This window comes from Oncorhynchus gorbuscha, linkage group LG04 (assembly GCF_021184085.1).
Source record: "Oncorhynchus gorbuscha isolate QuinsamMale2020 ecotype Even-year linkage group LG04, OgorEven_v1.0, whole genome shotgun sequence".
Taxonomy (NCBI): Eukaryota; Metazoa; Chordata; class Actinopteri; order Salmoniformes; family Salmonidae; genus Oncorhynchus; species Oncorhynchus gorbuscha.
The window spans coordinates 51,847,874-51,861,026 of NC_060176.1; the positions used below are offsets into that span (position 1 = coordinate 51,847,874).

The window sequence follows — 13,153 nt, forward strand, 5'->3', positions numbered from 1 at the left end:
GCAGATGCACTCGATTTATTGAAACCGACTTAGTGTGGCATTATTGGTCTATTCTCTGGTTCATATCTCGACTCTGCCTCGGTTTGCTGGGGCGTAAAATAAGTGCAATCCCCCATATCACGCTGACTGTATATAATCACTGTGTTGCTTTATAACATTAGCTCTCTCGATCTAACCTTATAGCACAAGTTCATCCTAATAGCAAAACAGAGAGACAGTTGTTTTTACCAGTAACAGGAGCTTGCTAAATCTCCCACACTGAACATTCGTTAAAACAATAACTGACACAGAAGAGATAAACCACACTCTTTATGGTGCTGAGTAAATAAAAAATAATTTCAAACCAAAATATTACATATTTACAGAAATAAAGCAACACCGTATCATATTTGTCATATCACTATAATGTACTACTGACACATTTTTACATAAATCACTCAGACAGAGCACTGTGGCATTCCCAAAGAGTTGCCTGTCCTATTCCTTCTGTATGCGGAACAGGATAGGCAACCGCCTCGCCAGGCAGTGTGGCTACGGCTCACACAGTGGCCATCCTCCAAAATCTTGGCTGGGCTTCAGAGGTTAACAGAGTTCCCACTCCACTTAATTGGAACTCCATTTCAGCCAGGATATGAACCTCACACTATGTCAGGTGGGTAAAACCAGCTTGTCCCAGGTACAGGGCTTACTAAGCCTTATGGAGACATCCCAGAGCTTATGTGGACACGCCAGTGTTTCTGGAGACACACCCTAGCTGTGCTGAGCGTTGATGAACTCCTCCACTCTGCGTCGGAGGTCAGTGAGGTCCAGGGAGGGGTCAGTCTGGGGGTCCAGCAGGTACAGGGGAACACCTCTGGAAGGAGAGAACGCAGACAAACAGAGGGTTAGGATGTGTCTCAAATGACACCTATAACTCTCAGTTTTATACTCAAAACAATGTTTTTCTACATGTTTTTCCATTTGTATTGCGAGTAAATCCAGGTGATCATTTGTACCACTGATGTCATCTTACTCTAATGATGGAGCTGTGCTGGAACTCTGGGTCTTCTCCCAAAAGGCTGCAGCCTCCTGTCTCCTCCCCAGCCTCCACAGCACCTCAGTCAGCCACAGCCCAGCGCTCGCACACCCTGTATGCACACCCAGGGGCTGGATTACAATCATGTATTACTTACTAGATACTAGTCTACATAAAGACAATTTAACCCTGTAGTTGCCTGGTGCAGCCTGCAGGCTGAGCTGTAGGTCTCTCAGGGATTCCCTCTTCTGGTCTCTGTGTGTGAAGCTGATTCCTCTCCCTGCCAGAGCCAGCCCTTTCAGCCTCTGCAGGGTCCTAACACCTAGCTCCAGCTTCACACAGCCTGCAACACAACACCAACACACGTCAAGACAAATTAACAAACATACAACATCAATTGACCTATGTCCAAGTGGCCAGTCTGAATACTCACCTTTCTGTTTAACAGACACCTTCATCAGCAGGTTGATGCACCTGAAACACAACACACACTCCTTCAGAACTAGAAGTTCAGTTTCAGCACTCAGGTGTAAGGACTGATGCTCACCTGGTGGAGTCGGTAACCCGACCAGTCTAATGGGAACTTCTATGTTGGTGTGATGCGATGTGAGCTTCACCTGGTGCAGTGTGATGCGATATGAGACTCACCTGGTGCAGTGTGATGCGATATGAGACTCACCTGGTGCAGTGTGATGCGATAGGAGACTCACCTGGTGCAGTGTGATGCGATAGGAGACTCACCTGGTGCAGTGTGATGCGATATGAGACTCACCTGGTGCAGTGTGATGCGATATGAGACTCACCTGGTGCAGTGTGATGCGATATGAGACTCACCTGGTGCAGTGTGATGCGATATGAGACTCACCTGGTGCAGTGTGATGCGATATGAGACTCACCTGGTGCTGTGTGATGCGATATGAGACTCACCTGGTGCAGTGTGATGCGATATGAGACTCACCTGGTGCAGTGTGATGCGATATGAGACTCACCTGGTGCAGTGTGATGCGATATGAGACTCACCTGGTGCTGTGTGATGCGATATGAGACTCACCTGGTGCAGTGTGATGCGATATGAGACTCACCTGGTGCAGTGTGATGCGATATGAGACAAACCTGGTGCAGTGTGATGCGATATGAGACTCACCTGGTGCAGTGTGATGCGATATGAGACTCACCTGGTGCAGTGTGATGCGATATGAGACTCACCTGGTGCTGTGTGATGCGATATGAGACTCACCTGGTGCTGTGTGATGCGATATGAGACTCACCTGGTGCTGTGTGATGCGATATGAGACTCACCTGGTGCTGTGTGATGCGATATGAGACTCACCTGGTGCAGTGTGATGCGATATGAGACAAACCTGGTGCAGTGTGATGCGATATGAGACTCACCTGGTGCTGTGTGATGCGATATGAGACTCACCTGGTGCTGTGTGATGCGATATGAGACTTTTTTGTTGTTGTTTTTTGTTGTTGAATTTGACCCTTTTTCTCCCAATTTCATGGTATCCAATTATTTTAGTAGCTACTATCTTGTCTCATCGCTACAACTCCCATACGGCTCGGGAGAGACGAAGGTTGAAAGTCATGCGTCCTCCGATACACAACCCAACCAAGCCTCACTGCTTCTTAACACAGCGCGCATCCAACCCGGAAGCCAGCCGCACCAATGTGTCGGAAGAAACACCGTGCACCTGGCAACCTTGGTTAGCCCGGCCCGCCACAGGAGTCGCTGGTGCGCGATGAGACAAGGACATCCCTACCGGCCAAGCCCTCCCTAAACCGGACAAAGCTAGGCCAATTGTGCGTCGCCCCACGGACCTCCCGGTCACGGCCGGATACGACAGAGTCTGGGCGCCAACCCAGAGTCTCTGATGGCACAGCTAGCGCTGCAGTACAGCGCCCTTAACCACTGCGCCACCTGGGAGGCCCGCAATATGAGACTCACCTGGCGCAGTGGGTGAAGTGTGATGCGATATGAGGCTTACCTGGTGTAGTGGGTGACAGCCTGCTTCCAGTCCTTGAGGTGGGAGTAACAGTGGGCCTGGAGAAGGTAGGCAGCCCCAGACCACAGCACCACACCCAGCCGGTCCTGGCCTAACCCCAGCTTGTCTGGAGACCCAGGCACAGATGCCTCCATGGGCTCCTCCAGCAACAGCCTCTCTGGGAGCAGCTCCAGAGTCGTACTGATGACTTCATCACAAAGTGCCAGGCAGTCTGTAGGCCGCTGGGCCGTCAGCAGGGAGGAGCCAGCCTCCAGGTAGAGCTCAGGTAACCTGGGGAGCGAAGGGGCCTCAGAGAACCCCTGAGACAGCTGGTGATCTGACTGAAGAGCAGCTAGGAGGTCCAGGTAGTGCTCTACACCCTCTGACACACTACAACACAAAACACACAACCATAGGATAGCACACTATAAGATAAACAACAGTCGTACAAATTCAACCCTCTCAGATCTGAAGACGTTCCTAGGAGGTATGTCGACAATGTTGGCCATCTGGGAACTTGCCTTCCATGGAGCACACACTTCTGAGCCAGACTGTGTAGTACGCTGAGGGGGGAGGGGACAGAAAGCAGGCTGGATAGGGATTGGCCAGGGAGCAGAGAGGTGGGACAGATGATAGGTGGGGCCACAGCAGGCTGGGTGGCAGGTGGCATCATCAGAACCTGGCACAGACACAAGACCCATCACATCTCAGTCAACTACTGCCTCAGACAGATGCCTTTAATCTGTGTGTGTCACTCACTGAGTGTAGCAGACGTAGAGCCTGGATCTCTGCTTGTGTGTTTCCCAACTGCCTGTAGACCAGGATGCTCTGGTGCAGCGCACACACACACCTCACGTCCGTCTCCAACGCCTTCCTATAACACTGCATAGCACTGTGTGGACGACCCTACACATAAACACATATCAGTTGTCATCACTCTCTCTCTCACCATGCGTCTGAAGGGCTTGTGAGGTGTGTGTTTTTACCGTGCGGCTGAGGCAGAGGCCTGTGAGAGTGTGTATCTGGGCCAGCAGTTCTCTGGGGGCCAATGGGGAGGGGTCTCTCTGAAGAACAGTCAGGGCCTCTGAACACCGCCCCTCACACAGCAGCTCAGCACCTGCAAAGGTAAGGACAGGTAAGGGTTAAACCTCTCTGACCTTGGACAGGTAAAGGTTAATCTAACCAGCATGGGGAGCTCTGAATGGTTCAGACCTTGAGCGATGACAGTGCAGATGAGAAGGAGGTCTTTTAGATCCCTGGGGTGCACTAGCACCCCTGGCCTGACTGCACTCCTCTCCACAGCCACCTCTACTGCCTTCAGTCCCTCAGAGAGCGATTGCAGCTCTTCCTGCAGACAGAAGGAACCAGAAAAACATGAATATTTGTGATGTGATGTCAGTGTGTAACAGTAAAGAACTATTGTTTTAAGACCTAATTTCTGATTACTTCATCATGACCTAATACGCCAATCCTAGTGTTTTACACACAGAGAAATCCAATAACAGGTTGGTCACACACACACACTACCTGCAGCTCCTGTATGTGCCCCAGTCTGCAGGTAGACAGCCAGAGAGCCCAGCTCAGACAGAGCAGATGCAGAGCACAGGAGCGCAGGGAAGGTGTGGAACCCAGGGACTTTAGAACCATACACCAGAACACTGGGGGGTTGGGAGGTGGACGATCACAACCTACAGCATCGAGAGCTGCACAAAGTATAGGGGGTGAGGTGAGAGAGATGGGGGAAGAGGGCAAAGATAGATGTGTGTGTTTCCTACCTGTGTGAGTGTGCGTGTGTTTCATACCTCTCTCCAGACTGTGTGTGAGGAGATGCTCTGCCTCAGTGAGTTGTGTCTGACTGAAGGAGAACAGACAGCAGTTATACACCACTGTCAACTCCAACTGGACATGGGCCGGCACCGCAAGTACACCTGGAGGTGAGGGGGCGGAAAGGGATGGAGAGGAGGTGAGGGGGCGGAAAGGGATAGATGGAGGTGAGGGGGCGGAGGGATGGAGGGGGCGGAAAGGGATGGAGAGGAGGTGAGGGGGCGGAAAGGGATGGAGAGGAGGTGAGGGGGCGGAAAGGGATGGAGAGGAGGTGAGGGGGCGGAAAGGGATGGAGAGGGTGGTGAGGGGGTGAGGGGGCAAAGGGATGGAGAGGAGGTGAGGGGGCGGCAAGGGATGGAGAGGAGGTGAGAGGGCGGAAAGGGATGGAGAGGAGGTGAGGGAAGGTGGGGTGGATGGAGAGAGGAGAGGGGGGGGGGTGAGGGGAGACTTATCTGTAGAATACTTTTTTGTGGGGTGCTAGCTTAAATTAAATGCCATCTTAGATATTGCACCTTGTATTTTCTGTAATAGTTTGTGACTCTCCACGTAGCACCACTTCAGTAGTGTCAGACCCTGTTCCCGAGTTACTGCGTCTCCTCTGTCACGATGTTGCTGAAAAGACACGTTTGTTAGGGTGCTGTCACACAACCGAACAGTGCTGCTTAATTTTCTGTGCAATGTTAATGCAACAAAGGAACTCAGACCCTTAGAAAAGAGCCCTGTAGCGAACCGAACTGAGACCATCTCCAGAAGTGGTCTGAGTTTGGTACACTTAAATTCCACGGACCATTTTCCTTTTTCAGGTTTGCATGTTATTATTCCCACACCACACAATAGGCTACTGCAACACGGTTTCCCTGCCAAATCCCCTCACATTGGTGCCACCATCCATTTGGCGACAGATTTTCATGTGAACATAGACAAAATGTGCATAAAAACAATATGCGCATTTTCCTACCAGAGATGGGTTTCCGTCAAATTGACTTGTTGCGGAGAAAAGGCTGTGCGTGATGCCGTAGTGCACATAAACTACCCTTCCGGTTCAATTCCAATGTACCGAATATAAAATACAAGCTAAATGATTTTCCACAAATGTTCAACTCTACTGTTTGCGTTATATAACGTGTGCCCCCTCTGGTATTGGCAAGTGCGCTCTAGCCAACAGCTTGCAGATACAAAGCTGGTATTGCCCACTACATTAGATTATTTTTGACAAAATAGCGATCATGTCACCAGAATAATACACTCAATATTTATTGGAAAGGAGCACCAAGCTCATCACCCTGTGAAATTGCCATAACTTATTTAATCTGTAGCCTAATAAATGAGACGGGTGCATTTGTGACCCGCAATTTGGGGCGTTCCTTCATCTTTATACTTCTATTGGTCATTTTTTAAATTAGAATAATCGGGAGGCGGGGCACTCTAGTACAGTAGGTGCCGTTAATGAAAAATAAAAAGTTGGAGGTCAGTGATTGTTTGGTAAATAGACAAAAAAAAAAAACTTGGTCGACCAACAGCCTAACAGCCGCAAATAAATATATAAACATTTTTATGGCACACGAGAAACCTGTCTGATTCACACTTCTCGGAGTGGACTAATCCATTGTGGAGGCTGCGGGAATGACTCACCAGTAGTACATTTACCGTTAATTCCCAGCTACTGTCATTTCTATTAAATAGGCTCCCGAGTGGCGCAGCGGTCTAAGGCAATGCATCTCAGTGGTAGAGGAGTCACTACAGACTCTGGTTCGATTCCAGGCTGTATCACAACCGGCTGTGATTGGGAGTCCCATAGAGCGGCGCTCAATTGGCACAGCGTCATCCGGTAAACTGGCAAAAGAGTTGAGTTTTCATTCAAAGGCAAGGACAATGTGAATACAAAGAACAGTGTTTTACCACAGAGTTCACTTTAAAGAGGCTATGGAAGCAGTTACACTGAACAAAAATATAAAACGCGACATGCAGCATAAGGAAATCAGTCAATTGAAATAAATTAATTAGGCCTTAATATATGAATTTCACATGACTGGGAATACAGATACAGTGCCTTGCGAAAGTATTCGGCCCCCTTGAACTTTGCGACCTTTTGCCCCATTTTAGGCTTCAAACCTAAAGATATAAAACTGTATTTTTTTTTGAAGAATCAACAACAAGTGGGACACAATCACGAAGTGGAACGACATTTATTGGATATTTCAAAGTTTTTTAACAAATCAAACTGAAAAATTGGGCGTGCAAAATTATTCAGCCCCCTTAAGTTAATACTTTGTAGCGCCACCTTTTGCTGCGATTACAGCTGTAAGTCGCTTGGGGTATGTCTCTATCGGTTTTGCACATTGAGAGACTGAAATTTTTTCCCATTCCTCCTTGCAAAACAGCTCGAGCTCAGTGAGGTTGGATGGAGAGCATTTGTGAACAGCAGTTTTCAGTTCTTTCCACAGATTCTCGATTGGATTCAGGTCTGGACTTTGACCATTGTAACACCTGGATATGTTTATTTTTGAACCATTCCATTGTAGATTTTGCTTTATGTTTTGGATCATTGTCTTGTTGGAAGACAAATCTCCGTCCCAGTCTCAGGTCTTTTGCAGACTCCATCAGGTTCTTCCAGAATGGTCCTGTATTTGGCTCCATCCATCTTCCCATCAATTTTAACCATCTTCCCTGTCCCTGCTGAAGAAAAGCAGGCCCAAACCATGATGCTGCCACCACCATGTTTGACAGTGGGGATAGGGTGTTCAGGGTGATGAGCTGTGTTGCTTTTACGCCAAACATAACGTTTTGCATTGTTGCCAAAAAGTTCAATTTTGGTTTCATCTGACCAGAGCACCTTCTTCCACATGTTTGGTGTGTCTCCCAGGTGGCTTGTGGCAAACTTTAAACAACACTTTTTATGGATATCTTTAAGAAATGTCTTTCTTCTTGCCACTCTTCCATAAAGGCCATATTTGTGCAATATACGATTGATTGTTGTCCTATGGACAGAGTCTCCCACCTCAGCTGTAGATCTCCGCAGTTCATCCAGAGTGATCATGGGCCTCTTGGCTGCATCTCTGATCAGTCTTCTCCTTGTATGAGCTGAAAGTTTAGAGGGACGGCCAGGTCTTGGTAGATTTGCAGTGGTCTGATACTTCCATTTCAATATTATCGCTTGCACAGTGCTCCTTGGGATGTTTAAAGCTTGGGAAATCTTTTTGTATCCAAATCCGGCTTTAAACTTCTTCACAACAGTATCTCGTACCTGCCTGGTGTGTTCCTTGTTCTTCATGATGCTCTCTGCGCTTTTAACGGACCTCTGAGACTATCACAGTGCAGGTGCATTTATACGGAGACTTGATTACACACAGGTGGATTGTATTTATCATCATTAGTCATTTAGGTCAACATTGGATCATTCAGAGATCCTCACTGAACTTCTGGAGAGAGTTTGCTGCACTGAAAGAAAAGGGGCTGAATAATTTTGCACGCCCAATTTTTCCGTTTTTGATTTGTTAAAAAAAGTTTGAAATATCCAATAAATGTCGTTCCACTTCATGATTGTGTCCCACTTGTTGTTGATTCTTCACAAAAACATACAGTTTTATATCTTTATGTTTGAAGCCTGAAATGTGGCAAAAGGTCGCAAAGTTCAAGCACTGTATGCATCTGTTGGTCACAGATACATTTTTTTTTAAAGATTGTGGCGTGGATCTGAAAACCAGTCAGTATCTGGTGCGACATATCCTTTGCATAGAGTTGATCAGGCTATTTTTATTTTACCTTTATTTAACTAGGCGAGTCAGTTAAGAACAAATTCTTATTTTCAATGATGACCTAGGAACGGTAGGTTAACTGCCTTATTTAGGGGCAGAACGACAGATTTGTACCTTGTCAGCTCGGGTGTTTGAACTTGCAACCTTCCGGTTACAAGTCCAACGCTCTAACCGCTAGGCTACCCTACCGCCCCATGTTGATTGTGGCCTGTGGAATGTTGTCCCACACCTCTTCAATGGCTGTGCAAAATTGCTGGATATTGGCAGGAATTGGAACACGCTGTCGTAAACGTAGATCCAGAGCATCCCAAACAGCCCAAACAGGCTCAATGGGTGACATCTGGTGAGTATTCAGGCCATGGAAGAACTGGGACATTTTCAGCATCCAGGAATTGTGTATAGATCCTAGTGACACGGAGCCGTCCATTATCATGCTAAAACAAGAGGTGAAGGCAGCGGATGAATGGCATGAAAATGGGCCTCAGGATATCTCTGTGCAATCAATAAAGTCTAATTGTGTTTGTTGTCCATAGCTTATGCCTGCCTGCCTGCCCATACCATAACCCGGTCCTCACCGCCACCATGGGGCAATCTGTTCACAACGTTGATATCAGCAAAGACCCTGGTGAGGACGACGAGCATGCAGATGAGCTTCCCTGAGAGTTTCTGACAGTTTGTGCTGAAATTCTTTGGTTGTGCACACCCAGTGTCATCAGCTGTCCAGGTGGCTGGTATCAGACAATTCTGCTGGTGAAGAAGTCGGATGTGGAAGTCCTGGGCTGGCGTGGTTACACGTGGTCTGTGGTTGTGAGGCCAGTTGGACATACTGCCAAATTCTCTAAAATTACATTGGAGGTAGAGAAATTCTGGCAACAGTGCTGGTGGACCTTCCTGCAATCAGCATGCCAATTGCACACTCCATTAAAACATCTATGGCATCGTGTTGTGACCAAACTGTACATTTTAGAGCGGCCTTTTATTTTTCCCCAACACAAGGTACACCTGTGTACTGATCATGCTGTTTAATGTTTAATCAGCTTCTTGATATGCCACACCTGTCAGGTGGATGGATTATCTTGGCAAAGGAGCCTTTGTGCACGACATTTGAGACATCATCTTTTTGTTTCAGCTCATGAAACCAACACTTTACATGTTGCGTTCATATTTTTGTTCATTATAACGTTAATTAACTGCCTAATTCAATTGATAGAGGGCAACACTTTGTGGTCAAGAAGGGATCCATCATTTGTAGCAAGTTTTGGAGAATTTACGTGACAGGTTGAGAATTAGGAAAAGGGTTAGAGTTAGCTAAAATGTTATATATATATATATGAGTATACTTTTGACAAATGTTGGATCCATCTAGACATGACCCTTCTTTTGTTGGCTAGCTAGCTAGCTATAGTAGCTCACCTTCCACTTGTCTACGATAGCGTTATTTTCTTCAGTCCATCTGTCCAGCAAACATGGAGCAGATACGCGAGACATCGTTGTCACACAATCCTTTACAAATATTTCAAAATACAACCGCTCGTGTCTCTTTGTTGTTGTTTCGAACTTTCCCTCTCTGGAGTCAAAGACAGGAAGCTATTTGTCAGCGAAGAATGTTCTGTCCGGCGTATGTCCATGTTGCTCTACCGCCGCCTACTGGATAAAGCAGGCAACACTCTCGATTCCATTCAAAGGGGCTTTAATGGCATGTGAAACATGTTACATTACCAAAGCAAGTGGGGGAAAAACTAAAGTGAGAATAAACTAAAACAACGTCAACAGAAAAGTACAAGTGTACAGGAAACATTGCACTCACACGTTATCAGCTATGCACAGTGATTTAACCATGTGCAAATAGTTGGAGTGTGAACAGTAGGGGACGATAAGTAAACAGATAATATTGGTTGTATTTCAATGATGTAGGTGCTCCACTGGTTGCACTGTTTCCATGGCAACAGGTCACAAATCTTGCTGCTGGGATTGCACATTGCAGTATTTAGCCTAACATATATGGGAGTATATCAATGTTTGACTTGTTTTCAAATTCTTTGTGGCTCTGTGGGAAATATGTCTCAAATATGGCCATACCTTTGGCAGGAGGTAAGGAAGTGCAGCTCAAATAAAATTACAATTAAATCAACTTTACACATATTTTTCAGATGTTATCGCAGGTGCAAATATCAGAACGAGCAATGTCAGAGTCATTATTAAAGTGACCAGTGTTCAATGACTATGTACATAGGGCAGCAGTCTCTAAGGTGCACGGTAGAGTACCGTGTGGTAGCCGGCTAGAACAGTAACTAAGGTTCAGGGCAGGGTACTGGGTGGAAATAGGCCTCGAAATAGAAGCTGTTTTGACACACCTGCACTGTCTTCTTGGGAACAGGCATGGGTAGGGTGGCTGAGGTCCTTGATGATATTCTTGGCGTTCCTGGGACATCGGGTGCTTTATTACATTCACCCAGTTCAATGTAACATCAATAGGTTTAGGCTACTACATGATACTCAAATCTTCCCTATACCCATTATGAGGTTGCTGTAACCTGGGTTGTTTTAATGTTGCTTCTTGAGAGTTTCAATTTCCTTGTTGTCCACATCACCAGCAAACTAACATGGTCCAAGCACATCAAGACAGTCATGAAGAGGGCACGACAAAGCCTATTCCCCCTCAGGAGACTGAAAAGAATTGACATGGGTTCTCAAATCCTCATAAGGTTCTACAGCTGCACCATCGAGAGCATCACTGCCTGGTATGGTAACTGCTCGGCCTCCGATGGTAAGGCACAAAGGGTAGTGCGTACAGCCCAGTACATCACTGGGGGAAAACTTCCTGCCATCCAGGACCTCTATACAAGGCGGTGTCAGAGGAAGGCCCTAGAAATAGTCAAAGACTCCAGCGACCCTAGTCACAGACTGTTCTCTCAGCTACCGCATGACAAGAGGGACCAGAGCGCCAAGTCTATGTCCAAGAGGCTTCTCAACAGCTTCTACCCCCAAGCCATAAGACTCCTGAACATCTAATCAAATGGCTACCCCAGGCTATTTGCATTGCCCCTCCCCTTTTATGCTGCTGCTACTCTGTGTTTATTATCTATGCATAGTCACTTTAATAACTCTACCTACATGTACATATTACCTCGACTAACCGGTGCCCCTGCACATTGACTCTGTACCGGTACCCCCTTTTAGTGCCAGCAGCATACCACCCTGCATACCACTGCTGGCTTGCTTCTGAAGCTAAGCAGGGTTGGTCCTGGTCAGTTCCTGGATGGGAGACCAGATGCTGCTGGAAGTGGTGTTGGAGGGCCAGAAGGAGGCACTCTTTCCTCTGGTCTAAAAAAAAATATATATATATCCCTATTCCCCAGGCCAGTGATTGGGGACACTACCCTGTGTAGGGTGCCGTCTTTCTGATGGGACATTAAACAGGTGTCTTGACTTATCCCATGGCACTTATCGTAAGAGTAGGGGTGTTCTGGCTAAATTCCCAATCTGGCCCTCAAACTGTCATGGTCACCTAATAATTCCCAGTTTACAATTGGCTCATTCATCCCCTGTAACTATTCCCCAGGTCATTGCTGCAAATGAGAACGTGTTCTCAGTCAACTTACCTGCTAAAATAACAGATAAATAAAATAAAGCCTCACTATTGTTAGTTTACTGCTGCTCTTTAATTATTTATTTTTTTAAATGTATTTTTCTTAAAACTGCATTGTTGGTTAAGGGCTTATAAGCAAGCATTTTTTTTACCTTTATTTAACTAGGCAAGTCAGTTAAGAACAAATTCTTATTTTCAATGACGGCCTAGGAACAGTGGGTTAACTGCCTGTTCAGGGGTAGAACCTTGTCAGCTCGGGGATTTGAACTTGCAACCTTCCGGTTACTAGTCCAACACTCTAACAACTAGGCTACCCTGCCGCCCCATTTCACTGTAAGGTCTACCTGTTGTATTCGGCGCATGTGACAAATAAAATTGGATTTGGTTTCACCACACTGTCTGTGTAAATGAACCATTTCATGTGGTCAGTGACGTCTGTCACATTGGTCAGGTATTCTGCTACTGTGTATTTTCTGTTTAGGGCTAGATCGTATTCTCTGTTTAGGGCTAGATCGTATTCTCTGTTTAGGGCTAGATCGTATTCTCTGTTTAGGGCTAGATCGTATTCTCTGTTTAGGGCTAGATCGTATTCTCTGTTTAGGGCTAGATCGTATTCTCTGTTTAGGGCTAGATCGTATTCTCTGTTTAGGGCTAGATCGTATTCTCTGTTTAGGGCTAGATCGTATTCTCTGTTTTCTCTGTTTAGGGCTAGATCGTATTCTCTGTTTAGGGCTAGATCGTATTCTCTGTTTAGGGCTAGATCGTATTCTCTGTTTAGGGCTAGATCGTATTCTCTATTTAGGGCGAGATCGTATTCTCTGTTTAGGGCGAGATCGTATTCTCTATTTAGGGCTAGATCGTATTCTCTATTTAGGGCTAGATCGTATTCTCTATTTAGGGCTAGATCGTATTCTCTATTTAGGGCTAGATCGTATTCTCTATTTAGGGCTAGATCGTATTCTCTGTTTAGGGCTAGATCGTATTC

General features: G+C 46.4%; 1 protein-coding gene across 2 annotated transcripts; it reads right to left on the minus strand.

The window, feature by feature from the left end:
- Positions 1 to 294: 294 nt before the first annotated feature.
- On the minus strand, positions 295 to 10,184 carry fancg (FA complementation group G). Of its 2 annotated transcripts, XM_046345267.1 has the most exons (14): positions 9,993 to 10,129; positions 6,457 to 6,657; positions 5,337 to 5,436; positions 4,803 to 4,928; positions 4,528 to 4,703; positions 4,213 to 4,348; positions 3,987 to 4,117; positions 3,760 to 3,906; positions 3,522 to 3,679; positions 3,004 to 3,390; positions 1,449 to 1,489; positions 1,215 to 1,358; positions 1,013 to 1,127; positions 295 to 853 (listed from the first exon to the last, which is right to left on the minus strand). In XM_046345267.1, the coding sequence occupies exons 5-14, from the start codon at positions 4,645 to 4,647 to the stop codon at positions 751 to 753; spliced, it is 1,482 nt and encodes a 493-aa protein (XP_046201223.1). In that variant the 5' UTR covers positions 4,648 to 4,703; positions 4,803 to 4,928; positions 5,337 to 5,436; positions 6,457 to 6,657; positions 9,993 to 10,129; the 3' UTR covers positions 295 to 750. The 2 variants fall into 2 exon arrangements, with proteins under 2 accessions (XP_046201223.1, XP_046201222.1); XM_046345266.1 differs by lacking the exon at positions 6,457 to 6,657 and having other exon boundaries at positions 9,993 to 10,184.
- Positions 10,185 to 13,153: the final 2,969 nt, after the last annotated feature.